This window comes from Arvicola amphibius, chromosome 5 (genome assembly GCF_903992535.2).
Source record: "Arvicola amphibius chromosome 5, mArvAmp1.2, whole genome shotgun sequence".
In the NCBI taxonomy this organism is placed as follows: Eukaryota; Metazoa; Chordata; class Mammalia; order Rodentia; family Cricetidae; genus Arvicola; species Arvicola amphibius.
This window is the reverse complement of record NC_052051.1, coordinates 21,827,340-21,854,538: the sequence shown is the minus strand read 5'-3', so window position 1 is coordinate 21,854,538 and position 27,199 is coordinate 21,827,340. Positions and strand designations below refer to the sequence as shown.

Sequence of the window (27,199 nt, the reverse complement as noted above, 5' to 3'; positions counted from 1 at the left end):
AGTGGCAAGGGCTTGGATAAAACATCCCGTGTTTCAGGTCTGATAAACCAGAGGAGAGGCTGCCTGGCCAGGAGCTGTGAAGGCTCCTGAGGTGAATGCAGCCTGGGGATTCTGGCACTGTTACCAGCTGTGTGTGATCTTGGGCAAAGTTACTTTTCTACTTCTCCATTTGGAAAATGGAGATTATAAGAGTTCCTGTCACAGGCTATTGTAAGGATTAGCTATGCAAAGTCCATAGATCAAAGCCTGGCACACAGCAAACTATGAATGTTAACTTTGTACAATTTTAATTTTCCCTGTTGTTTTGTTTGGAGGCAGTCTCACTTACATAGCGTAGGCCGGCCTTGAATTCTTTATCCTCCAGCCTCTACCTCCTGAGCCCACACAGGACTCTGTTTGATTTTCAGGTGGGGTCTTGAAGTTGTTCAGGCTGGTCTTGAACTTGTTTTTACCACGTATCTCACTCAATGTTTATAGTTACATATCAAAAATTGCTCTGAGGCCTGGCAATAATGTTGAATGAGACAGATCTTTATGGATTATATTGTAGAGGAGAAATAGAAATAAGTAAATGAATCAATAAGTGTAAATTCAGTTTGGGATGATGTCTCAAAAAAACCCCACTGGAAAAAACAGACAAAATATTTAAAATAACATAAGCACAAACAAGTTACCATGCTGTAACTATTGAAAGTCAGGGAGAGAGGCAGACAAAGAGTGTACAGAAGGTGAAAGTTGTCTTGCCAAGAGAGGGGACAGAGTCCCTGTTCATGCACAAGGAAGACAAAGCCCTTTGTAGGGACAGGCCTGCACAGTGGAAGCACAGACAGACAGAGACTGGAATGACAGACTTGCAGTAGAAGAGGCAGAGCCAGCTGGTAGGGATGGAGCCAATGCTGGAAAGATGGGCACGGGCCACAGACAGGGGCCTATAGCTTGGCAAGGAGGATGTGTCTTTTATTTTGATGAGAAGTCATTAGAGTTGTTTTGGTTTTATTTGTTGAACAAGGGCTCACTATGTTGCCCAAACTGGCCTTGAACTAAGATCCTCCTGTCTCAGCCTCCTGAGGGCTAGGATTACAGACTTATGCTACCACATAGCTAACTGGAGGGTTTTGTTTTATTTTGGTTTTTTGTTTTGTTTTGTTTTTCAAGACAGGGTTTCTCTTGGCTGTCCTAGAATTTACTATGTAGACTAGGCTGGCCTTGAACTCACAGAGATCCATCTGCCTAGGTCTTCCAAGGACTGGGATTAAAGGTATGTGTCATCACCACTACCACTGGAGGTTTTAATGAGGGTATCTAACTAGACTTCTGATTCCTGTGACTGCTCTTGGAGAATAAACTCTAGGAATGACGGCAGTGAGAGCCTGTGTCAATCAGGTTTGGACCTGAACAATAGCTAGGGGAATTGAGAAAATGATCAAATCTGACTGTCTCATAGATGCTCACACATGCTAGCCCTGATTAGAAGGTTAACCAGATGCCAGCTGATTCATTTTAAAGAGGGAGTACAGTGCCAGGCCAAGTGGATGCTGCCTCAGCTGAGGAGCTGGCTCCCTACAGGCCATCCAGATCCGAAGTTTAGAGCCTGTGAGGGCTGAAGGCTGCTTAGTGGTCCTGCAACATTACAGAGCTCCGGATGCTGGCATCCTGCTGAGCCAGCCTCAGCCCAGGCCACACAGGGCCCCTCTAGACAGTAGTGGTATGGATGCTGTTGGCATTCACATTCTGGCTGACCTTTCTCTTTTCTAATCCTGTGCATTTGCTGCCCATGTGTTGGTATCACCAGTCTGGCCCCGCTGGCTGGCCTTTGTCTTGGGCACCATTCTCTTTCTGCCTCTATTCTAGGCAGACATGTCTGTGCTCTAGCTCTGAGTGTTCATTGTTGTGCTATGAGGGGCCTGGGGATGATGGGAAGTCTTTGGCCAGAGCCTGGCCACACTGCCGCTCCATGGTGGGAATCCTATCCTATGCTAGTCTCTGACACTTCTGACTCTTGCAAGGCTTCCCACATGATCCTAGTTCCTGCTCTTCTCCTGGTCAGCCAGTCCCTCCTGCCAGACAGTCTGGAGCTCCCTTTGCAAGTTTCTTGAGGTGTCAGAGCATCCAGGACTGACCCTTTGCCCAGATGGTGACTCTGCCTAAGTGCCCTTCCTGCCTTCACCTCTCTAAATGTTTCAATTCCACTTCCACCCCGACCCTAGAAGTCTTCTTTGAGAACCAAGACCACATTCTGAATCACCAGGTCCCTAAACTCTTATGCAAAGCTAAAACATACCCTGATGGACCTAAATCCCTTGCAGGCGTCTCCTGGGACAGCACCATCCTCTCAATGCAGAGAGCTCCATGGGAACCAGCACGTGCTTCCCCCCCCAGGGGCCCTTACAGTGCCCAGTCTGGCCTGGCCACCCAGCAGCTCTCCCAGTCTGTGCTGTCCTGAGCAAGAACGATGTTCACCTGACAGACCGGCTGTGTCAGAAGCCACAGCCCAGTTCTTGGCTCTCTTTCTATGGCCTAGTGAGAAACAATGCTGTTATCCTCGGACTTGTCAAAGAAAGATTTTTATTGTAAAATTTTTTAAAATGTTATTTTTATTTTAATTAATAAACTTTAAAAATAGGCTTAAACAGGATTTATTGATCTCCTTTGCATCTTGTTATCTGAAGCCATGTATATCTGAAAAAATATTTTTAGCCTCTAGGTTTTATGTGTGTGGGTTTGTCTATTTATTAATTTGAGTCCAGATCTTGCTAAATACCCACTGCATAATGCAAGCTGGCTTCAAACTCATAGCAGTCCTCCTGCCCCAGCCTCCTGAGTGCTAGGATTACAGGCGTGAGCTGTCATACCTAGCTAGCCTCAAGCTTTAAGGCAATCATTTAAAGGTCTAGGCCAAGAATGGCAGCTTAGTGGTCCACACCGTTCATCCCTCCTCTTGGGAGGCAGAGGCAAAGGCAGGTTGATCTCTGAATTTGAGGCGAGCCTAGTCTACATAACAAGTTTTGGGCCAACCAGGTGTAGAAAGAGGTGGGGGCAGGCAGAGGAAAAGAAAGAAAGAAAAGGAAGGTAAATCCAGGCATGGCAAAAAGGAGGATCAGCAGCGTTATCAAGACTGCATGGGCACAGTGACAGGTCCTTGAAGTCCCAGCTGCTTGGGAGTATGAGGGAGGAAAATCCCTTGAGGCTAGGTGTTTGACAGGAGCCTGGTCTCAAGCAAGCTACTGTTAAATAAAAGGAAAATGTTAGTCTGTTCTGTCGCCCAGAGCCAACCACAGCTGACTCTTCGCTGAGTGACCGTCCTAGATACCATTGACTTTCCAAGTTGTTCTGTCCTGACAAACCCATCACAAGTTGAAAGTAAATGCCTGCCTTATGTTCCCATTTTATTGGTAGTATAATATAAACTATTAAGACTTCCCAAAGAGACACACTGGAGACCAGAACTGAGAGTAAGAAATCCTTAGTCTTAGAAAGGTTGTCAAAGTGAGAGGGCATGTGTTCTTGAGTGTGCTTCGTTTTTATTTGTGTGTTGTTTTTGAGACAGGGTTTCTCTGTGTAACAGCCTTGGCTGTATTGGAACTCACAGACTGACCTTGAACTCACAGAGGTGAGTTCTACCTTTGCCTCCCAAGTGCTGGGATTAAAGGTGTGCACCACCACTGCCTGGCGAGTAGGTTTGTTTTAAGAATTAGGAATTAGGGGGCTGGAGAGATGGCTCAGTGGTTAAGAGCATTGCCTGCTCTTCCAAAGGTCCTGAGTTCAATTCCCGGCAACCACATGGTGGCTCACAACCATCTGTAATGAGGTCTGGTGCCCTCTTCTGGCCTTCAGGCATACTCACAGACAGAATATTGTATACATAATAAATAAATAAATAAATAAAAACCTTGGAGTCTGTTTAAAAAAAAAATTAGGAATTATCAGGACACTCAGGGGTGAAAGTAAACCAGCCTGATGTGGCACAAATAAGGAGGTTGCTGAAGTATTTAGGAACAAAATAACAATCCTAAAACATTGTACTGAAATTTAAAATCCCTGGAAACGATGTGCTGAGTTTTCAAATATAAAATTCTCTGTATTTTAATAAGTTTATTTGTACAATATGCAGTCTAGGTAATTTTAATGTGCAATCTTGAGACACATCCACCAAAGGAGAAATAATTGCCACTCGTAGATGAAGAAATGAGGGTGTCGTGATGATTGGAACAAGAATAAATAAATGGCTGATGTGTTTGGAGAATGTGGTTCAGGAGCAGTGTTTTCCTGGAAGTCCCACAGGGCTTTTGTTTGTTTGTTTGTTTTTTGGTGACCTCTATCCAGGCCTTGACTTCCACGGGTCCATTCTTATCACCATGCCAACACCACGCATTACCACAATAGCCTCTATTGAGTACTCTTCAGTTCTTGTTTCCAGTAGATGTGACCCTTGACCCTGGGAGGAACAACACAGTGAGCACAGCACAGCCCTGAAAGAGCCAAGGGGAAAAGTCAACAGCCAGTCAGTGCAGATGATGCTCGCCAAAGGCATGCAGGGAAAAGATTGTTCCACGGGGCGGAAAAAGCATGCAGATCTTTTGGTGGGGAGATGGCTGGGGAAGGGTTACTGGAAGGGGGAGCAGTTCAGCAGTGTGTTCAGGAAAGAACACAACCCAGATAGAAGGCTTGAGGAAGGGCTGGGCTATGTCACCCAGGTGATGGACCTCAGCGGGTATTTAAGAGCAATGCACTTCCTTATTTCCCTCGTGCAGAAGTGTTATGTAAGGAGGTAGTTGAAGATTCACAGGGTGTGCTGAGATGAATGTGATGAGAAAGTCGGGATAAAGGAGTTTGAAATTTTAATGCAGGGAATGATGAGCTGTCAGTTAAGCTGGAAGGTGGGGAGGGGACCGGCGGCAGCCATTCCAGGCAAGCGAAAGCGTTTCTATTCCTGGCCGAACTTTGAGTACCGGCAGTTATCTTTTATCTTTTTATGGGGGTTGGGGGTCCCCAGCATTTCTTTACCTAACTGGTCTTCAGCCTGGGCCTGGGCCATGTCTCCTTTGAGGAGGTTCTGTTGGGCTTTTTGCTGGAGGTGGTTGTGTGCCAGGGAGAGAAAATGGGCCTGCAGTTAAGATCTGGAGAGCTAGGCAAACCATGGGGAAGAGCGCAGGCTGGAAGCTAAGCCCACTGTTTGAGGAAGTGACTGTCACTCAAGTCCGACCCTTACTGTGACAGAAGTAACATAGTTTTCAAAAGGTGTCCAGCCCCTTCTACCTATGGCACTGGCTACCAATTCCTAGCTATTTCCAGGAAGACTCAGGGGGAAAGTTCCAAGTGTGGTCTGAAGCCCCTAACAGAGGACACAGGCAGGAGAGGAGTGGTTGTACCCCTGGGGCTGCCTGGACACTAGGGTCACGTGGACTCTGTCACAGCAGAAAATGTCTGCATAAGTCTTTGGCTTTTTAGAAATACTTTTAAGTATTTATTTTATTGTTTGTGTGTGTTTGCCGTGTGTGTGTGTGTGCGCGCGCGTGCGTGTGTGTTTGCCGTGTGTGTGCGTGTTTGCCGTGTGTGCACGCGCGCGTGTGTGTATGTGTGTGTGTGTGTGTGTGTGTGTGGTGTATGAGATGGACACTGTAAGAAGAAGTCAGACATCCCTCCCCACCCCACAGCTGGAGTCACAGGCAGTTCTGAGCTACTTGATGTGGGTGCTGGAACTTGAACTCAGGACCTTTGGAGGAACAACAAGTGCTCTTGACCTCTAAGCTAACTCTAAGACCCAGTCTTAGGATTTTTTAAAATGCAAAATTAGGGTGTGAAGGGAATCTGACTGCGAAGCTGTCATCCCATTGATTGCCAGGGCTGATTCGGCTGATCTGGCTGGCTAGGCCCGAGTCCCCTTCCTCCCTCACCGCTCCTTTGGCGCCCCTCCCCTCCTGATTCTGGGTTGAAGAGGAGGACCTTCTCCTAGAACCTCCAAACTAGCTCTCAAGATCCATTTAAATGCAAAATTATTTAGAGTTCTTGCCTATTGACCCCACCTGACCTGAGGACTGGCTATCCCTCAAGCATAGGCCCAGGGAAGGTCCTGCGCTATCAGACAGGACTCAGTATGACCCTGAGTGGCCTGGGACTCCCTCAGAGCAGCTGCTGTGGTGTCAGCGCCCATGGGAGTGGTGGTCATGGCTGGAAAGGAGCCTCTGCGTGGACTGCAGTGTGGCCACAGTCCTCCCTTCCTCCCACCTGGCTGCACAGCAGCAGCACCGGGGACGCGCACAGCTCCTGTCTGTGCCCCAGCTTTAGCTCCGGAGGACTTCCGTGTGGGCCCTGCGGCTGGAGGACACCGTGGCCTCTTCATGGCCCCAGGCTCACTGTAGTCTGCCTAGTGCCCTTTGCGTTGGGCCAGTCCAGTGCCCGTGGGAATGCATGGAGGTACCAAAGAATCAAAACGAATGGCCAGGGGCTTGCCTAGCGTGTCTGAGGCCCTGGATTCCACCCCATCCCATCCACAAATTTGAATTAGTAAATAAATTAAACTGTTTTGTTTGATGTGGTTTGGTTTTGGTTTTTTTTGAGACAGGTCTTATTTTGTAACCTAGGCTGCCCTCAGACTTGTGATAATTCCCCTGCCTCAGCTTCCCAAGTGCTGAGGTGGGACACCACACCTGATGTAAATAAATAAATGGAAGTGTGAGTCCTGGAGCATGTGCGTGGTTCGGAGTGTTCAGTATACCTGCCCGTCTGAGGCCTTTCCTGGTGGACGGTTGAGGAGAGGTTCCCACCAGGTCTTGCGTGGATCTTTCTCATATACTGTGATACAGTGAACTTAGAGAAGGGTCTAGACTAAGGAGTGATGGTTCCTATCCATCATTTCTCTTACTCTATTATATATACATATATGTATATGTATATTATATATTGTATATCACATATATCAAATATGTATACTGGTTGTGGTCATGAATGAGTGCTTTTGCCTTTAAAACAAAACAGACTTACACATTAACATGCTTACTACAAATACCCAAGTGTTGGATGTGATGGCATACACCTGCAGTCCTATTGTTGGGAAGGCTGAAACAGAAAGATCGGAGTTCAAAGCCTTAGCTGTTGAGGTGGCTTCATGGCTAAAAGTGCTTGTAGCACAGAGCTGGAGACCTGAGTTGGATCCCCAGAACCCATCATGGAAGGAGACAGTCAGATCCTGAAAATTTGTTCTCCACACACATGCCATGACGTGTACATGCACGTGTGTGCACACATGCAACAACAACAATAAAAATTTGAAAAGTAGTTTAGTGCCAGCATGGCCTACATAGTGATTTCAAGGCTAGCGTGGGCTGTATGGTGAGACCTTGTCTCAAAAACAAGAAAAGATCCAAGTAATTCCGAAGTGTCTAGAGCACAAATGATGCTTCTGCTCCTATCCTTCCCATCCCTGTAGGTCTTTCTTGACGGTGGCAAGTGTCCTTCATGATCTCTTACAGGATGAATAAGCCATGAAAGCGGCACTGTTAGGATCTGGCTAATTCCAGCAGGATAGCTGGACAGCTGCTCCTTGCTTTTCTCTGGCATCTCATTTAATGTTTCAAAGAGGAAACTGTTAAGGACAGCCTGTCCCAGAGATATTCCCCCAAGTCCCTCCGTTTATGGGTGAGTCCCCGAGAGGTGAGGTGCCGTGCCACGTTTGCTGTATACAGGCTGAGCCCTGCTACGCTGAGCATTCCATGGGTAGCAAGTGTGTTTTTTACTAAATCTACCTGTTCTGATGCATGGAACCCCCATCTTGATGGCATCCTGTGAATCTGGAGCTGGTGTGTGTGTGTGTGTGTGTGTGTGTGTGTGTGTGTGCAGCTTGGGAAGTCAAGGGAGTTGCTTAAACTCACACACACAAGTCTGGAGCCCAGGGCTTTCTCAGTTTGCATTCGGTGTGCCCTCCATTAACTAAGGGGCTGTTGTGTGCTCATGGGCCAGGTGTAGTGGGAGAGTCAGCCTGGCCAGGGCCTTGCTGGCACCCTGTGCAGAGCAAAGTGCCCTAGAGAGACCCTCATCATCCTTAGAAAGGGTCAAGATCCCAGGTCTGGACCAAGAACTCTGGATTTCTATGTAACTGTGGACACAGAGGAGAGGAAGCCTAAGACTTCCTTTGGAGCCACTAACCCTCCCGTCCTCTCGTGCCTCCCGTCCCTTTGCCCCACCCCCACTCTCTTCTCCCTGGTTCTTTGTCCATTGGTCTCCATCTGTCCCTCACCGCGTGCGGTTCCTGTCACAGAATCATCTCCCCCCACCCCATCACATGCTCGCCTTCATTCCAATGCAGGCGTGCTGGTCACCATGACAACAGAGACAGGCCCCGATTCTGAGGTGAAGAAGGCTCAGGAGGAGACTCCACAGCAGCCTGAGGCTGCTGCAGCTGTGACCACCCCGGTGACCCCCGCAGGCCACAGCCACCCAGAGGCCAACTCCAATGAGAAGCATCTGCCCCAGCAGGACACGAGGCCTGCTGAACAGGTGTGTACAGGGACCTGGGCTGTCCCTCCTCCTGCCCCACTAATCCTCTTGGTCCAGTTCTTAGGGCCCTAGTATTTTCTCAGCAGGGAAGGAAAAAGGAGATTTAGATGCATTTATGACTTGTTACTTGCTGAGCTCTGGGCAGGGGGCATGGCCGTCATTTTATACTTAATTCCCCACTCTGCAGAGGGGAGCTGTCATTTACCCCCATTTTATGCTGAGAGGACCTGTGACTCAGTGTACCCGGATCCCCAAAGCCATATGGTAACACTGGAGGTCAGACCCAGAACTGGTTCCAGATACAGTCCTTTCTACCTTAGTCTCCGGCCTTTTCACTCAAGCTTGGCAAACCCGGCGAGACCCTGACAGAACTCATCCCCGGAAAACTACAGGAGACTAAAGGCTATTGAGCCCTCCGTTCATGACACCCAGAGAGGTGCGGACTTGCCCACACTCTGGAGGGAACTAGCTCTTCCCTCCATTATGAGCCCCATAGCTCTAAGCCTCATGCTAGACCTAGTGATGGGGAAGCTGGGAGAGCGTAGTCCTGATGAGTCAAGTACCGCTCTAGGCAGAGGGACAGGCCAGCTTGGTGGGGAGCTTAGTTCTCTGCGCTGCTCCTGTCTGCAGAGGCTGTCCGTGGTAGCAGTGGTCTGTAGGAAGACACGGCCCCCTCAGCTCCCATGAAAATATCAAATTTCTACCCATGCCTGGTGGTGGTGGCGCACGCCTTTAATCCCAGGACTTGGGAGGCAGAGGCGGGAGGATTTCTGTGAACTCGAGGCCAGCCTGGTCTACAAAGTGAGTTTCAGGACAGCCAATACTGTTACATGGAGAAACCCTGTCTTTAAAAAAAATCATTACCTATATCCACCAACCATAGCCCCCAGCCACCCTGAGGGTCTTGGAAGGCATCGTTTCTTATTTTAGGGTGCACCTTGGCCTCAGCCACCCGGTCTCTTCTCATTGTTTCAAGTTCACTGACTTCTTTCGTTGTGGGCCCCGCAGAGCCTAGACATGGAGGACAGGGACTACTCTGAGGCTGATGGCCTGTCGGAGAGGACCACGCCCAGTAAGGCCCAGAAGTCGCCCCAGAAGATTGCCAAGAAGTTCAAGAGTGCCATCTGCCGAGTCACTCTGCTCGATGCCTCTGAGTACGAGTGTGAGGTGGAGGTAGGGAGCGCCCAGCACCATATGCCCTGCCCCAGGCCCGCTGGCCTCAGTGCCAGGCTAGCTCCTGCATGTCCTGAGTCCAAGCCAACCCAGAGCAGGACCAACTGCGATGTCCAGAGGGGTGGCTTGGCCTGGCCCTCCCTTGTACAGATGGTGACACCGAGGTCCAGAAAGGGTCATCACTATTGCAATCCAAATTAAGACCCAACACAGACTAGCACCAGGAAAAGGTGTCTCAGGGTGGCTGTGCCTTGGTAAGAATGTCACCATTTTAAGGGCTGATATGTAGGGCTGACCACAGAAGGATAGTCCCCATATGATTCTGAATTCCAGGCTATCTCCTGAATGCACACACACATACACACACACACACACACACACACACACACACCAACCACTCAGCCTTGCATCTTTTGAGGGCATCTTCTCTTCCTCTCACCCCCAACCCTTAGGACTTTGGCTTTTGGCTTCTCTTGATTTTTGTCAAGGGGAAATCTCCAACACGCTCCCAAGTGGGTCCATGGTCTAGGAAGACCTTGTCAGGGCTCGTAAGGGAGACCCAGATGAAGTGGGCATTAGACGCGAGAGTGGTGCCAGGTGGCGGAGTGCTGAGGTCCTGCCCAGCCACAGGGAGGCTCATGGGGGCTTGGTATTTGTCCAGGGGAAGCTGGGTCAGCTCCCTGCGCCACCTGCAGGGGCACCAGCCTCACGGTAGCCTCGTCTCTCTCCCTCAGAAGCACGGCCGGGGCCAGGTGCTGTTTGACCTGGTCTGTGAGCACCTCAACCTCCTGGAAAAGGACTACTTCGGTCTGACCTTCTGTGATGCTGACAGCCAGAAGGTACCTAGCGGTGGGCAGGGAGGCGGCCCCCCAGACCTGCACCAGCAGCCCTGACTACTCGCAGTTGTCTGACCCAGCCCCCTGCCCCCAGTCTTTCCTAAGATCCTCGCAGACTGGTACCTGGAGAATAATGACTTGGCCCTGTGGGTTCCCCAGGGAACAGAACAGTCCACATTCAGTGTGGGGGCAGGTGGCTCACTCTTCTAGCGATAGCTCTAGTAGCTGGCCACTGTGGCCATCTCAAGGCAATACCAGGCCTGATGCCATGACTGAACCCCACTGGGAATCCAGGCCTCACTCCCTAGTGCCAAGTAAATCGATCCAGGAAAGAATGTTCCCCGTGAGAGTCTGTGGCGGGCCACTTCCGGGTAATCACCTGTCTCTCCCAGTCCCACTCTGCCTACTCCGTCATCTTCCTTCTAAAGGATGAATCTTCAATTCTCTTCCAGAATTGGCTGGACCCCTCCAAGGAAATCAAGAAGCAGATCCGGAGTGAGTACTTGCTCGTGGCTGGTGTGTGTGGATGGGAGGCAGGGTCTGACTCTAGTGATCCCATCTGCTTTGGAATGTGCTCCTGGATCCTCATACTGCTCCGCCATACATGGCAGGTCTGAGAGAAGGCAGGGTAGGAATGATGTTGACATTATTTTATAGGTAGTGAGTCTGAGGCCCAGACAACAGAGATGACAGTACATCGCAAATTAGTAAAGAAACTGCAAATGCATTCAGGAGATCAGCTTTGCAGAGGACAAGGGGATAAACCAATGATCCAGAAAGAGCTAACGTTCTGTCCAAGGATGGTGTGGCTAGCAAGCTGTAACTCAGGCCTGGAGAATGGCAGCCACTTACATAAACCTACAGAGCCAAGTGCTGGCCGAGCCAGTCTTGAGCCCTGGCCTTTGTCTTGTTCTCTTCAGTGCCCAGGGAGGAGGCAGATGAGCAGGTCAGCAACCTGTCTTTTCTGGCCCAGCGAGAAGCAGCTTGTTGGGACGGATGAGAAAGCTTTCAAATAGTGGAAGGAGGTTGGTAGCCTCTGCAAACAGGCCTGTAGGGGACAGAGAGCATCTCTGCCTCCACCCCAGGCCCCACCCTGGATATGCTTGGGCTCCTCAGGGTTGGACTCCCTGGCCCCCTGGCTGGGAAGCTGTAGCTGAGTCTGTTGCCATGACAGCAGGCAGCTGGCCCAGGGAAGCCAGCTGACTCTATAGGAGGGGGCTTGAGGAGATTTTCCAGTAGGTTCCTGATGGTTGGAGACAAAGAGGCAGGCACATAGGCAGAGCATACTTCTGTGGGTCAGCAGGGGTCTGGGGCTGAATTTCAGGCTGCTTTCTAGTAGTGCCTGCCCAGTTGGGAAGCCAGCCTTTCATGCCTGGAGAGAACTGGTACAGATACAGGCAGCCAAGTTGCAGATTTTAATAAGAACCAGTAGCCTGGAAAAGAGGCAGGCCAAGTGGCCAGGCCCTAGGGTCATTCCCAGAGCCATCCTGGAGGCCCTGCTCACCTGGCTTGACATATGGGCCATTGTTCCTGTGACAGCTCAAGCCGTGGCTTCACACGTGTAGCCTTGGTCCCAGGAAGTGCCTCCTCTAGAGAACTGGGAAGTCGGCTCAGGGGAGAAGGTACTTGCTGCCTAAGCATGAGGACCTGAGTGTGGATTCTCAGTGCCGACGTCAAGCCAGCAGAGCAGCACGCATGTGCAACCCAGGCGAATTCTAGGGGCTTGCTGTCCACAGTCTAGCCACATTGGCAAGCTCCAAGTTCAGTGAGAAACTAGTCTCAGAAAGTTAGGCGAACGTGGATGACCCAGCACCTGTGCAATGTTAGGGAGCACTAGCTGGACTCAGGGTGTACTGAAGAAAAAAGGGAGGACACGCAGGTGAGAAGGAGGCATGGTAGGGTGTCAGGGGAATGGACATGGATATGATCAGGATACATGGTATGTATGTATGCAATTGTCAGGATGTAATCAGGATATGCGGTATGTGTGTATGAAATTGTTAGGATGTGTATCAGGACACACAGTATGTATGTATAAAATTATTAAACCTAGCCGGGCCGTGGTGGCGCACGCCTTTAATCCCAGCACTCGGGAGGCAGAGGCAGGTGGATCTCTGTGAGTTCGAGGCCAGCTTGGTCTACAAGAGCTAGTTCCAGGACAGGCTCTAAAGCCACAGAGAAACCCTGTCTCGAAAAATCAAAAAAAAAATTATTAAACCTAAGTGGGGCCGAAGACGTGGCTTGGTGATTAAAAGCAGTTGCTGCTCTCTCAGAGGACCTGGGGTTGATTCCCAGCACCTACCATCTGTAGCTCCATTTCCAGGGGAGTCTGATACCCTCTTCTGGCCTGTATAGACACGGCATGCATATGGTGTGCTTAATACATAGGCAAAACTCTTACATGTGTAAAATAAAAATAAATCTTTAAAAATAATAATATTAGCTGGGCCATGGTGATGCACACCTTTAATTCTAGCACTTGGGAGGCAGAGGCAGGAGAATCTCTGTGAGTTCAAGGCCAGCCTGGTCTACAGAGTGAGTTCCAGGACAACTGGATCTACACAGAGAAACCCTGTCTCAAAAAAACAAACAAAACAATAATGAAAACAATGATAATAATGACAATAATAGTAGTAGTAGTAATAATAATAATAAGGTAGATAGCATTAGAGGAAGACATCAACCTCTGGCCTCCACATGTATGTGAACAAGGTGAACACACACACACACACACACGAACACACACACACACACCTGCATGCCCGCATACATGCCCCTTCTCTATTAGAGCTTTGCCTTTGTCCAGTCTCTGAAATGCCAGTCCTGTCCTTTGGGACTACAAGAGAGCAGTTTTGCCTCCTTTCTGTTGTTGATCACATCTCCTCACCCTTGATGGTGGCTTCATGAGCCCTTATATCCTGGGTTTCTGAGAAAGGTATCCCTCCCCTCAAGCCTCACTGCCTGTCACCTAAGACACCTTGAACAGGGCCTCTGAGTCTCTGATTCTTCTTGGCAAGTGGACCAGCCATCCCTGCCTCATGATCTGGGAATGACAGCAGAGTGACACACCCTTAGACATCGCCAGATGCAGTGGCTGCTTTCTTCTGGACACACTTTGGATTTGAATTCTAGTTCAAGCCCTAATTCTTCTGTCTAGTAACTGTTCCGTACCTCAGTTTCCTCCCTGCAAAGTGGGGTCATGATAACACAGCTTTGGGATCGCTGAGAGGGTGAAATGGGGTACCCATCATACGTGTGACACTCGCTCTGTCCTGCCCCGTGCACCCCGCATGCACCAGCTTTGAGCACTGTTTGCTGGCACTGCTTTCCTCCTTGAGACAGGGCTTGCGTCCCTTGCTGCTTTCTAACGGGTCTTTGTGATTAAGAAAGAGCTTGGGCTCTGGGGTCAGATGACTAGAAACGTGTTCTCTGTTACCAATTAGTTCATTGATCCTTAAAATGTTTGTCTATGGAAAGGAAACTCAGGTTGGGAAGGTAGCTCACTGGCAGAGTGCTTGCCTGGTGTATTCATGGCCCTGGGTTTGATTGTGAGTGCTGCAAAAACAAAAACAAAACAACAACAACAACAACAACAACAAAACCAATCAATCAATAAAGACCTCACTCTCAGGGTGATCATGAGATTAAATTCCTATGCCTGTGGGGAAAGCTGGTCACTTTTGTTGCCTGGGCCTCCATGTTCTCAAAATCGTAGTTTAGTGAAGCAATTTGGTGCATACGTGTGGTGTGCACGGTTACTTTTCTTTCTTTTTTTATCTTCTTTCCCATTGTTAGCTCACAACTCTCTCAGGAAATGTATTTTATTATTTGTGTGTGTGTGTGTGTGTGTGAGAGAGAGAGAGAGAGAGAGAGAGAGAGAGAGAGAGAGAGAGAGAGAGAGAGAGGGAGGGAGGAGGCGTGCCACACATACAGAGGTCAGAGGTCACAGGACAACTCTCAGCAGTTTCTCCTTGCCCTGTGAGTTTCAGGGTTTGAACTCAGGTCCTCAGGCTTTCATGGCAGGCACCTCGCGGGCCTCCTCACAAGTCTGTTAGCCTGGGCCTCAGTTTCCTCATCCATCAGATGGGAATGATGTCCTAGAGAGGGAAACCTGTGAAGGATGGCTCACAGGCTGGCGCATCCTAGACAGCCACTGGGATGACAGGGCCTCGCTGACCTTTCCTGCATTCTCCTCTTAGGTAGCCCCTGGAATTTTGCCTTCACAGTCAAGTTCTACCCTCCTGACCCGGCCCAGCTGACAGAAGACATCACAAGGTAAGAACCGAAGAGAGGAACAGTGAGTGGGGCCGGGCATGCTGGCCCTGGGAGATAAAGACTATGGTGGGAATGACAAATGCAGATGGCATTCCCAGAGAGACTGTCTCAAGACAGTAGAGACTACGAGGAAAGCAGGACCCAAACGCAGGTGACTTTAACCCTGGAGAAGGTGTCAGAGGGGTCCATGGGGGCCGTTGTGCATTTCAAAAGGCTGATGTACCTAAAGTGGTTGTTGTGGTCTGGCAATATGGCTTCTCAGGTAAAGGCTCTTGCTGTGCAAGTCTGGATCCTTGAGTTCAATCCCTGGAGCCCATGTAAAGACAGAAGAAGGAAAGCAATTCCACCAAGTTGTCCTCTGACTTCTACATACATGTCCTGGCATCGTTACCCACCTCCACCCCCTCATACACACACACACACACACACACACACACACACACACGCGCACACGCACACTCTGATAATACATTTTTAATAATTAAAATGATTTTCGACATGCTCTGGGAGTCACTGGCCTGTGGGAATTGGACCTGAAAGTTGAGTGAAGTTAGATATTTAGATATTTGTGTTTGAAAAACCACACATTTTAAATCTTGACAGTGAACACAAGCTTTTTCTAATCTCAGAGGGGACCCTCTGTGGGCCAAATGACCTGGCACATGTCTGATATTCTGCACAGAGCTCTGGTTTATGGTGTTAAGAAGGAAGGAAGAGAGGCTTGTGTGGGGGTGGGGGGAGTTTGGTGTCCTCTGTGCAGGAGACGTGTGTGGGGTGGGGGGAGTTTGGTGTCCTCTGTGCAGGAGACGTGTGTGGGGTGGGGGAAGTTTGGTGTCCTCTGTGCAGGAGACGTGTGTGGGGTGGGGGGAGTTTGGTGTCCTCTGTGCAGGAGACGTGTGTGGGGTGGGGGGAGTTTGGTGTCCTCTGTGCAGGAGACGTGTGTGGGGTGGGGGGGAGTTTGGTGTCCTCTGTGCAGGAGACGTGTGTGGGGTGGGGGGAGTTTGGTGTCCTCTGTGCAGGAGACGTGTGTGGGGTGGGGGGAGTTTGGTGTCCTCTGTGCAGGAGACGTGTGTGGGGTGGGGGGAGTTTGGTGGCCTCTGTGCAGGAGACGTGTGTGGGGTGGGGGGCGTTTGGTGTCCTCTGTGCAGGAGACGTGTGTGGGGTGGGGGGAGTTTGGTGTCCTCTGTGCAGGAGACGTGTGTGGGGTGGGGGGAGTTTGGTGTCCTCTGTGCAGGAGACGTGTGTGGGGTGGGGGCAGTTTGGTGTCCTCTGTGCAGGAGACGTGTGTGGGGTGGGGGGCAGTTTGGTGTCCTCTGTGCAGGAGACGTGTGTGGGGTGGGGGGAGTTTGGTGTCCTCTGTGCAGGAGACGTGTGTGGGGTGGGGGGAGTTTGGTGTCCTCTGTGCAGGAGACGTGTGTGGGGTGGGGGGAGTTTGGTGTCCTCTGTGCAGGAGAGGTGGATGTGATAGGAGGCAGTGAGCCCAGTGGAGGCCGCCTGGGATGCTGGGGCGCACATGGACCACCCAGGCTCAAGGGGCCTGAGGTAGGGACAGCATCCTTCAGGGTGGGGGCTTGCTGGGCCCGTCCTGCCTCTGGAAAGCTGAGCAAGGAGAAGCCCCTCTCTTTAATCCTGTCAAAGACATGGGCTCGTTACGCTAACCTGCTCTGGCACCCGTCACATCACGGGACTTACACCCAAAGTAAGACATGGGCGTGGAGTCTCCTGCGGAGGGTGGGATGGCTAAGCTGCCCTCGCCCCCCCACTAGGTTCCTTACTTCTCTTTTTTCTTTTGTTGGGTCCTGGGGCTTGAACCTAGGGCCTTGAGAGTGCTAGACAAGCCCTCTGCTTAAGCGGTGTCTCCAGCCCTCTTTTTATTTAAAAATTTTAATATTTATTTTTATTTACGTGTACATGTCTGTGTGAAGGTATGCCATGTGTGTAGAGGCCAGGAGTGTGTTTCAGATCTCCTGGAGCTAATATTTCAGGCAGTTGTGAACCACCCTGCAGGGCTATGGGAACAGAACCCAGGTCCTGTGGAAAAGCAGTATGTGCTCTTAACCACTGAGCCATCTTCCCAGCGCCACTTTTTAAAGACATTTTGAGACAGTCTCATTAAGTTTCCTGGGCTGGTTTTGAACTTCTGACCCTCCTGCCCCAGCCTTTTTAGTCTGAAGCTATAGGCCTAGACAACCAGCCTTGGATATCATGTCCATTTTTAGTGCCTGATACCCGTTGACTAAGCAATATACCAAGTTCAAGATGCTGCCTCTGGCCTTGGGAGAGATGACAGACGTTCCTGGAACAGAGCAGGTCCCAGGCCTTGGCTTCATTAACCCCGCTCTAAGCCCTGAGATCTGCTTGGGGCCAAGGTGACAGCAGCCGTATCGCAGTCCAGAGCTTTAGGCCAACACAGCCACCAGCGTGTGCCTCCTCTGTGCCAAAGCCTGAGTCTTGGGCTTCCAGAGACACCGGGGGAAGGGTAGCCCTGTCCAGCACAGATGGCTCCAGAAGGTAGGGTCGTAAGAGCAGCTGATTTAGTCAAAAATAGTGAGGCCCAAAATAAACCAGTCAGAATGACAAATTGATTGAAATGAAAGACTGGCTGGAGTGCTGGCAATGATTTTTAAATTTTTAGACTCTTGAACAAAATGTCATAGGCCCATGCAGGACTCTGGTGATGTGTGAGCGGCAGTGGCGTCTGAACCCGAGCACACACCAAGGCTGCTGTGACCATTGCCAGAGCTTTGGTTCTGACTTTGAAATGTCACAGAGCACTAAAAATTCTAAGTCGAAGTCATTTTTAGCAAAGAGACTTGGGCAGTTAGGAAAACGTTGGCAAAGCGTGCAGAAAAGGACAAGGAGGGAGCCCTGGCTGCCGCTGACGCAAGGCAGGGGCCTTACTTCAGTGAACAGTGGCTGCAGACGTGGTAGCAAGTGACTTAAATGGTCAAACCCTCCAACCGTGAATGTAAGCTGCAAAAAGCCACAGCCTGGTGCCTGGAAATGCTTCCTCAGACCAGTTTGGTTCTTAAACAATTCACTTAGAGCTGGAGGCAGAAGAAGGTTTGGGGAGGGGGCCGGCAAGATGCTTCCACGGGTAAAAGTATTTGTCACCAAGTCTGATGACCTGAGATTGATCCCCAGGACCCAAGTGGTAGGAGGAAATCTACTCCCAAAGTTGTCCTCTGACCTCGGCACGTTCTATAACCTGCACATGCTTCCTTTCCTCCTTACACATGCACACACACACACACACACACATGCTAACAACGAATCAATATAGAAAAAACCATTGGGGAAAGCACTGATAAGCAGGTCCATCTTGTGGGATCAGGCACAAAAGTTAAAGTGCATGTGGGGTGGATTGCTGACACGGAGACATTTCTTAAATTATGTCACTGGGTGTGACAAAGAAAGCTCTAGAATCAGATGTAGCATTTGATATCATTTGCATATGAAAACACCCATAAATTAAAGCCATATAAATTTCTGTGTGTTTGTGGAGGAGAAATGTCTGGAATACCATGTGACTAGCTGGTGGCTTTGCAGAGGGAGCTGGGAACCAAGAGGAAACTCAGACACACCTCTAAAGTTTCTTTCTTTCCTTCTTTTTCCATCTGAGAACTTATTAACTTGCAGGGCGGGGGATGCAGCTCAGCTGGCAGAGTGCTTGCCTGATGTGTAGGAAGCCCTGGGTTCCATCCCCAGCACTGCAGAAAAGGTGTGGTCCTGCACACCTGTCATCACATCACTTGGGAGGCTGAAGTGGGAGGGTTACTGTGAGTTACGCAGTGGTACCCTGTGAGAAAGAAGACCCAGAACATATTAGATTTCATAGTTAAAACTACATGATAGTCAGGCATAATGGCATATGTATATAGTCCCAGCATTTGGAAGGTTGAGGCAGGCAAGAACAGTGTAGAATGTATGATGAGTTCCAGGCCCGTTTAGTGAGACCCTATCTCAACACCAAGTAATTAGGCTAGGGAGGAGTTCAGTGGGCGAAGTGCTTACACAGAAGTGTGGAGCTGAGTCTGGATCCCCAGAACCCATGTGTCGTCAGACCTTTTTATCAGGACCACTGGCTCCCCAATAGTGACATGGAGACTTATTATTAATTATGAAAGCTCGGCTGACAGCTGAGGCTTGTTACTAGCTCTTACAACTTAAATTAAACCATTTTTATCAGTCTACTCTTTGTCTTGTGGCTTTATTACGTTTACTCTGTACTGTCCATGCTGCTTCCTCTCTGACTGGCAACTCCTCGTGTCTCTGCCATCTTCTTCCCAGCATCCTTTCTGCCCTGAAAATCCTGCTTAATTATTGACTGTTCAGCTTTTTATTAAACCAATCTGAGTGATATATCTTCACACAATATAAAAGAATATTCCATAGCACCCATGTAAAAGGACAGATGTGGTAATGTGTGATCCCAGCACTCCTACACAGAGGAAGTAAAGGCAGGAGAAGCCTCAGAAGCTCCAGGGCCAGCTCGCTTGGTATATACAGAATCAGACAACAACAGCAGCAACAAAGACCCTGCCTAAAACAAGGTGGTTAGCAGGGATCAACAATCAAGATTGCTTTGGGGGCTGGAGAGATGTTCGGTGGCCAGGAGCACTCGTTGATCTTGCAGAGAACCCAGGTTCAATCACAGTACCCACATGGCGGCTCACGATCCTCCATAACTCCAGCATCAAGGGATCTGACGTTCTCTTCAGATCCCCATGGGCACCAGGCATGCACAATGTACATACATACATACCAGCAGAACACTTGTTCACATACACTAAAATAAATAACTCCTAAAAAATTATTATCTGGCCAGGCAGTAGTGGCACACGCCTTTAATCACAGCACTTGGGAGGCAGAGGCAGGTGGATCTCTGTGAGAACAAGGCCAACCTGGTCTACAGAGAGAGTTTCAGAATGGCCATGGCTACACAGAGAAACCCTGCCTCAAAAAACAAAAAACAAAACAAAGCAACAACAAAAAGCAAAAACTAAAACCTTGCTCTCTGACTTCCATAAGCACACGGTGGTATGTATGTTCTTGCACACACATATATGCACACGTACACAAAACAAACTGATTGACAAAAACAAATAAACAAAACCACAAGTCATTTTCCCCCGAGGGCCCAACCAGTAGTAGTCCTACTGAGCTTGGAAATGAATTATAAATCTCAGAAATTCTCCTAGAGTAGAAAAAAATTCCTCAAATTCAGAAATGAACAAAAAGGCTTCAAGTCCCATGGCATGTCTTAAAATCTGCTCACAGGATGCACCCACTCATCAGCATGAATGCCAGTGTCTATGGGTGCCATTTTCCACATAGCTGATTTTGCTTGGTTCCCGTAGCTCAGCTGTTGGGATCTGGACCACCTGGAGGTGTAGACCCATGCCCACCTCTTTCCCTGTCTCTAGGTATTACCTGTGCCTGCAGCTGAGGGCAGACATCATCACAGGCCGGCTGCCCTGCTCCTTTGTCACGCATGCCCTGCTGGGCTCCTATGCCGTGCAGGCTGAGCTGGGTGACTACGATGCAGAGGAGCACATGGGCAACTATGTCAGTGAGCTCCGCTTCGCCCCGAACCAGACCCGGGAGCTGGAGGAGCGGATCATGGAGCTGCACAAAACATACAGGTGACTGCGCCGGGCAGCCTGCTGGCTGCTGCTGTCCTCTCAGGCTGAAGGGCTAGGCCCTGAATGCTGTGTCTTACATATGCCACTTGGCCTGCTCCTGGCACAAGGTGCCTGGAAACAGGTCCTTTCTGTGAGGTGGGCATAATTGGGACCATCTGCGTGATCGTAAGTGACCACTTGGATCTCAATGTCTTGAGTTCCTGTGTGGGTAAAATTCCCCGTCCTGAACCTCTGGGGATCAGTTTTTCTGTTACTCAGTTATAATAATGGTGGCATGCTTATGGGGAAGGGTACTGATACAGTAGTTTTAGCAAAAGAAATCCAAAGTTTAAATGCAAATGCCAAACCTGACTGTGCCTCTTTCTAACCAGGGAATGTTGACAGGTCATATTATTACTTCCCTGTGCCTTGGAGTGGTCATCTGTTCAGCGTGGTGCTGGTCAACATGTCCCATGGGGTTATTAAGGAGGACACACAGCAAATATTAAAGCCACATCACATGTGGGCTGAGTGTTGCTATCCATCAATGGGGCATTTGTGTTGCTGATTGCATACTTTGTTGAGCTGTTGATTGCATATTTGTTGAGTTGTTGATTGAATACTTTGTTCTGGAGTTAGAAGATAATTGGCCAGATGTGTGATTGTGGGCTAGTTGCTGAACCTCTGTAAGCCCCGTTTTCACCTATAAATACACAGGCTGGGATGATGAATGTTGCTCAGCCGCTGTTACTTGGGACAGCAGAATTCATCACACAGGATCTTATGCTTCCTTGGGCTGCGGATATTGAATACCCATAGCACCCCTAAGCCATTGCAGCCATGGGAATACAGCCCACTGCCATTCCTCAGTGCCTGCTCTGCAGAGAACACTACCTATCCCTGGATGAAAATGATCTACAGGGTCCTTTGCAGCTGGAAGTGCTGTGGTTCAAGCTCAAGGTTGTTATGGGAACCTGATGTGAAAGTACATTCTAAAGGATACAGTGCTGCACCTGTGGGAAGGACTTCAGCGACATTATCTCATTCCTGTGACGGAGGGAGTGGGGAGGGTTGTGTGCAGTGGGCTGGACCTAGAGAGGAGGATCGTGGTCACATGTGATGAGTTCATATACGGGGCTGAGCCTGCTAGGCGTGAGGGATGCTGGGCCAAAGATGGCAAATAAATGCTCGCGGAGATTTGCACATCAGCATTGCTGGGTTTGTACTGGCTGCTGTGGAGTCACGCTAAGGAGGAGACAAGTAGTCGTGGCCACCAGACATAGGAGGAGGATGTCATGCCTGCCATCTTCTTAATTGGTGGGAACTGAGACAAAAATCCTAATTCCCAGGCTAGTCCTTGTCTGCCTCCTGGAAAAAACAAGACAGAAGATGACCTGAGTTACAGAAGACGAGCTTAGTGGACTGAAGTAGAGGGGCTCTCCATCCTGTCCTGAGGGCAGAGGAGAGGGCCTGAGGCCTACCTTTCTGGCACGGCCAGTTCTGGTGGTGATACCTACAGCCGGCTGGACTCAGCCTGGGCCTTTGCCACATCCCACAACCATCCTTTCTTTCCTCAGGGGCATGACCCCGGGAGAGGCAGAGATCCACTTCCTGGAGAACGCCAAGAAGCTTTCCATGTATGGGGTTGATTTGCATCACGCCAAGGTACCACGGAGTCCCAGCAAGGCCTCATCTTAGGTGGTTCCTTGGGAACTAGAGCCCCTCCAGAGGTAGTGTCTGGGCTGTTTTGCCTCCAACTTGGAACCTTTGGGGTTCTTTCTCAAAGTTAATAACCTTTTATTCTCTCCGACCTTTATCATCTCCCCCTTGGATTCGGTTTCCTCACAAACCTAGTAGTTTGTGCCACACTTGCTTGGGTACATGTGAGAGATAGACAGAGGCCTTAGCTTGTTTCTGTCACAGTGGTGTGCGGCACATGGCCCGCCATGCGTATGTTCTTACGTGTTTGTTGAGTGACTGAGTGATTGACAGAGCAAGTGCTCGAAGAAGTGAGTGATGAATCGGTGCTAAGTGGGAGGCGAATGTCCAGGTGCTCGTGGGGATCTTAGTCGAGGAACTCCAGCCTGCCCCTCCCCTAGGGGCTTGTTACAAGTGGAGCAGGTGGTGGCAGGGCTGCCCCTGCCTGGCTCCCAGTTCCCATTCTGTGCTCTCTCCTTGCACAGGACTCTGAGGGCATCGATATCATGCTAGGTGTCTGTGCCAACGGTCTGCTCATCTACCGGGACCGCCTGAGAATCAACCGCTTTGCCTGGCCCAAAATTCTCAAGATCTCCTACAAGAGGAGTAACTTCTACATCAAGATCCGGCCTGGGGAGGTGAGTCCAGCCCCAGATCCACTCTCTCCACACATCTCCCTGTCAGAGTTAGGGTTTCTTTTTTGTTTGTTTGTTTTTGTTTTTTATTTTTCAAGACAGGGTTTCTCTGTGTAACAGCCCTGGCTGTCCTGGAACTAGCTCTTGTAGACCAGGCTGATCTCTAACTCACAGAGATCCGCCTGCCTCTGCCTCCCGAGTCTGGAATTAAAGGCGTGCGCCACCACCACTCTTAGTTACGGTTTCTATTGCTGTGAGGAGACACCATGACCATGGCAGCTCTTGCAAGGAAAACATTTAATTGTAGCAACTTACAGTTTCAGAGGTTCAGTGCATATCAGGTTGGAAGCATGGGGGTATGCGGGCAGACATAGTGCTGGCTATATCTGAATATGCAGGGCACAGGAAGTTGACTGATACACTGGGTGTTGTCCTGGGCATAGGAAACTTCAAAGCCCGCCCTCCAACAGGGCCATACCCACTCCAACAAAGCCACACCTCCTAATAGTGCCACTCCCTATGAAATTATGGGTGCCAGTTACGTTCAAATGACCACCCCACACACTACTGAGAGGTTAACTGAACCTAATAGAGCATACTCCAGCAGCTGGCCTGGGTTTTCCTACCCAGGAAACGTGAGCAAGGCTCCGGGGTTCATGGAAGGTGCATCTCCCTCCTCCCTGACTCTCTACGTAGACTATACACCCTGGACATGTGGCTTACATTTTTTTTTTAAATATTTATTATGTATACAATATTCTGTGTCTGTGTGTATGTCTGCAGGCCAGAAGAGGGCACCAGACATCATTACAGATGGTTGTAAGCCGCCATGTGGTTGCTGGGAATTGAACTCAGGACCTTTGGAAGAGCAGGCAATGCCCTTAACCACTGAGCCATCTCTCCAGCCCCCTGTGGCTTACATTTTGTTTATTTTATTAGTTTGTCTGTGTGTGCACACATACACACACCTGTGCATATGTGCTGTGGTGCACATGTGGAAGCTAGAGGTCAGGTCCTGTGGACATTTTGCTGTAGTCAGTTTTCTCATTCCACCATATTGGTCCTGGGGATCAAACTCAGCTTATCTTCTGAGCCATTTTGCAGGCCCTGATGTATGCTTTCAAGCAACATGTGTGCATGTAAGCATGTAAACATGTATACTCAGACATATACTTCATGGTCAAAAATAAAATGACAACCACATGGATTCAGGCTACACCAAAGTCAATACATGTTTGCACACACAGATTTGCCCATGTACGCAAGTCCACTGTGTCTGTACACCAAGACACGCACAAGCTCATGATAACACATGATATGTACACAGAGGCACGCACCCCCGTGACCCACCTGGCCCTCCTCACCACTGTGCCAGCCACAGCAGCCACTGTCTGACACCTGTACCACAGTCCCTTTGATTGACCTCCCTGCCTCTTTCTCCTACCAACTGCTGGCATCTCCTGCACACACACCAGCCTCTATCACTGGAATAAAACACCTGATATAATCTGTCATAGCAGGGAAAGGCTTGCTTTGGCTCACAGTTTGGGAGGCTTAGTCCATGTTGATTAGCCTCATGGCTTTGGACTCATGGAGAGGCGGCACACTAAGGCAGGAGGGCATGAAGGGGTTGAGTGGCCATGCAATGTTCAAGGCATAGAGTAATTAAGGAATACAAAGACACTGGCATTTGAGGGTACACACTAGTGTCCTAAAAACTCCCAGGAGGCCCTACCTTTTAAAGGCTTCCATTACTTTCCAAATGCACCACAGTGGTGATGAAGTGTTTAACACCTTCACCTTAGGGGACATTATGGATCTCAACTATAGCACAGCCCTGTCCTTCCAGTCTCAGCACAGAACTCATGCATATGGAGGGCAGTGTTTTCTCTGACAGTTCCACCCAAGCCTGCCCAGCCGATCCTTCATCCCCATTAGCTCTTATCTGTATCTGCAACGGTCTTATTTATTTTATTTTGTTCTTTTTCCTCATGTGTGTGTGTATGTTGCAGTGAGTGTGTGTTTGTATTCATGAGTGTGTGTGGTTGTATATGAGTGTATGTGTGATGTGTACATGAGTGGGTGTGGGTGTACTGAGTGTCTGTGGTGTGTACCTGAGTGTGTGTATCAATGTATATATGGTGTGTACATGAGTGTGTGTATAGGTGTATGGTGTGTATGTTAGTGTTTATGTAGTTGTACATGAGTGTGTATATATTGTGTGGTATGTACATGTTTATATGGTGTGTGGTGGTATATGCGTGTATTGTGGTGTATACATTAGTGTGTGTGTGTGTGTTTGTACATGTATGTATGGTGTGTAGTATGAGTGTGTATACCAGTGTGTGTCTATGGTATTTATGAATGTGTGTGGTATGCACATGAGTGTGTATGTGTAGAATGTGGTGTATATATGAATGCATGTATGGGTGTGTATGTAATATGTACATGAATGTGTGTGGTGTGTACATGAGTGTATATATGTGGTGTGATCTATAAATGAGTATAGGTGTGAGCTTGATGTTGGAAATCTCTCCCTCATCCTCAACCATTCTTCTGCCTTATTCACTGAGGCAGGCAGGGTCTCTCAGGCAAACCCGGAGCTGACCAGTATGTCTAGTCTAGCTAGCCAGATTGCTCTGGGATCCTCCACCCTTCTTGGGCTGCAATTGCAGGTGACCTGCCACACCATGTGGCCTCTCATGTAAGCTCTGGGGATTTGAACTTAGGTCCTCATGCTTGTGAGGCGGACATTCACCACTAAGCCATCTCCCCCATCCTACTTTTTATTATTTTGTGACCTCCTATTCCCTAGAATCTGTGTGTTGATCCCTCCCGTGTCTCCAATGCTTAGCACTGGACCTGTCATAGGAAAGGGCTCAGTCCACCCGGTTTACATGCATGAACAGGCTGAAGTCATAGCTGTGTGAGGAGGGGGTGAGCAGGTGGGCTGGTGGCGAGTATGGCCCAGGCCTCAGCTCTAGTCCCCCCTTCTTGGCTTTCCAGTATGAGCAGTTTGAGAGCACCATCGGCTTCAAGCTCCCCAACCACCGCTCAGCCAAGCGGCTCTGGAAGGTCTGCATTGAGCACCACACATTCTTCCGGTGAGTCGCCCCTGGGTGCACTGAGAGGGATGACAGAGGCTGTGAGGGTTCAGGGGAGCAGGAAGAGCAATTAGCACAGCAAGCCCACCTCTCCCCAAGTCTCCCCTTTCTGGACTGTGAAGTATTGTAGGTGGGGGGCACTGGAGTGACAAGCCTGCTGGGGTCTGACCCGGCCTGATAATGCCGGCCTGATTCCTATCTGTCATCTCCACCACTCTGTTCTAGGCTGGTGTCCCCAGAGCCCCCACCCAAGGGCTTTCTGGTGATGGGCTCCAAGTTCCGGTACAGTGGGAGGACCCAGGCACAGACCCGCCAAGCCAGTGCACTCATCGACCGGCCTGCACCCTTCTTTGAACGTTCCTCCAGCAAGCGATACACCATGTCCCGCAGCCTTGATGGAGGTATGGCCCAGACTGGAGCTGGGATAAGGGTGGTCGTCAGGGGAAGCAAGGTGGGAGAACAAGGCAGGGTCTGCAGAACAAATGTGGTAGCTGTAGCAGATACTCCCAAGACTGTTTGCACCAGACATGGTGGTCCTACAAGCCCCACTGCTCCTGGGCAGTGCCCAGTCAGCTCTGTCTCACTGGGATGTGACGTATACTCCAGTACTTCTCTGGGTTGTGACCTTGTGGGGTCCCAGGCTCTGCCATCTAATTTTCTGGGCTTTTGCCCAAGAAGCTTAGCAGTGCACAGGTTGACATTCTGCCAGCAGAGGAACATCGTGTGGTTCACACGAAGGAAAGAGAGCCTGGCCTGGCCCTGGCCCTTCCCTAGAGGTGCCATTTTCACACCAGAGCCAAATGAAACCTAGACTGGAGGAGAGATGGTGACAAAGGTTAGCCAGAGCTGGGGACTTGCTGGGAGAGCAGAAGCCTGGACTCTAACCCTAAAGGCCGGGTTTCATGTATTGACATCCTGAAAGGACACCTTTGGGACCTTCTCTTCTTGAAGCCTCAGCTATACTCGGTCAAATGTAATTCCCAGGCTAGCCCACAACACAGAACAATGTAGGTCAAGCCAGGCAGTGTGCAGCAGTGGGCACTTTGCAGAGAAAATAGCCCTAAAAGGAAAGACAAGTTGGCATGTCTTTTTAATGGCTGCCAACCTGAAGGGTAATTGTATGTTCCAGTTGTCGTCATAACAGGTTTTTGCAGCCTTTTTATTACTAAGGCTCAGTCTGCAACGTTTTGGGTTGTACCCAGGGCCTGGTGCAGTCTCTAAACCCACCCTTCTTCTGTTCAGAAAAATATTTAAGAATTGCGGCAAGAGAGATGAACATTACAGGAATCCCTTTGAATTCTTACTAATTCACAGAGAAAGCAAACCATTTGTAAGCTTCTACTGTCATTTGTAAAAAAAAG

At 49.5% G+C, this 27,199-nt stretch overlaps 1 protein-coding gene across 1 annotated transcript in view; it reads left to right on the top strand.

Annotated features, from left to right (window-relative positions):
• The window catches only part of Epb41l1 (erythrocyte membrane protein band 4.1 like 1), a 72,712-nt gene that overhangs the window by 9,723 nt on the left and 35,790 nt on the right, over positions 1-27,199 (top strand). The window contains exons 2-11 of the mRNA XM_042055061.1: positions 8,303-8,493; positions 9,502-9,666; positions 10,401-10,505; positions 10,955-10,997; positions 14,702-14,777; positions 20,204-20,422; positions 21,979-22,066; positions 22,585-22,737; positions 25,741-25,838; positions 26,064-26,239. Of these exons, the coding sequence (XP_041910995.1) occupies positions 8,317-8,493; positions 9,502-9,666; positions 10,401-10,505; positions 10,955-10,997; positions 14,702-14,777; positions 20,204-20,422; positions 21,979-22,066; positions 22,585-22,737; positions 25,741-25,838; positions 26,064-26,239 (1,300 nt within the window). The 5' untranslated portion in view covers positions 8,303-8,316. The remainder of the gene's footprint in view (positions 1-8,302; positions 8,494-9,501; positions 9,667-10,400; positions 10,506-10,954; positions 10,998-14,701; positions 14,778-20,203; positions 20,423-21,978; positions 22,067-22,584; positions 22,738-25,740; positions 25,839-26,063; positions 26,240-27,199) is intronic.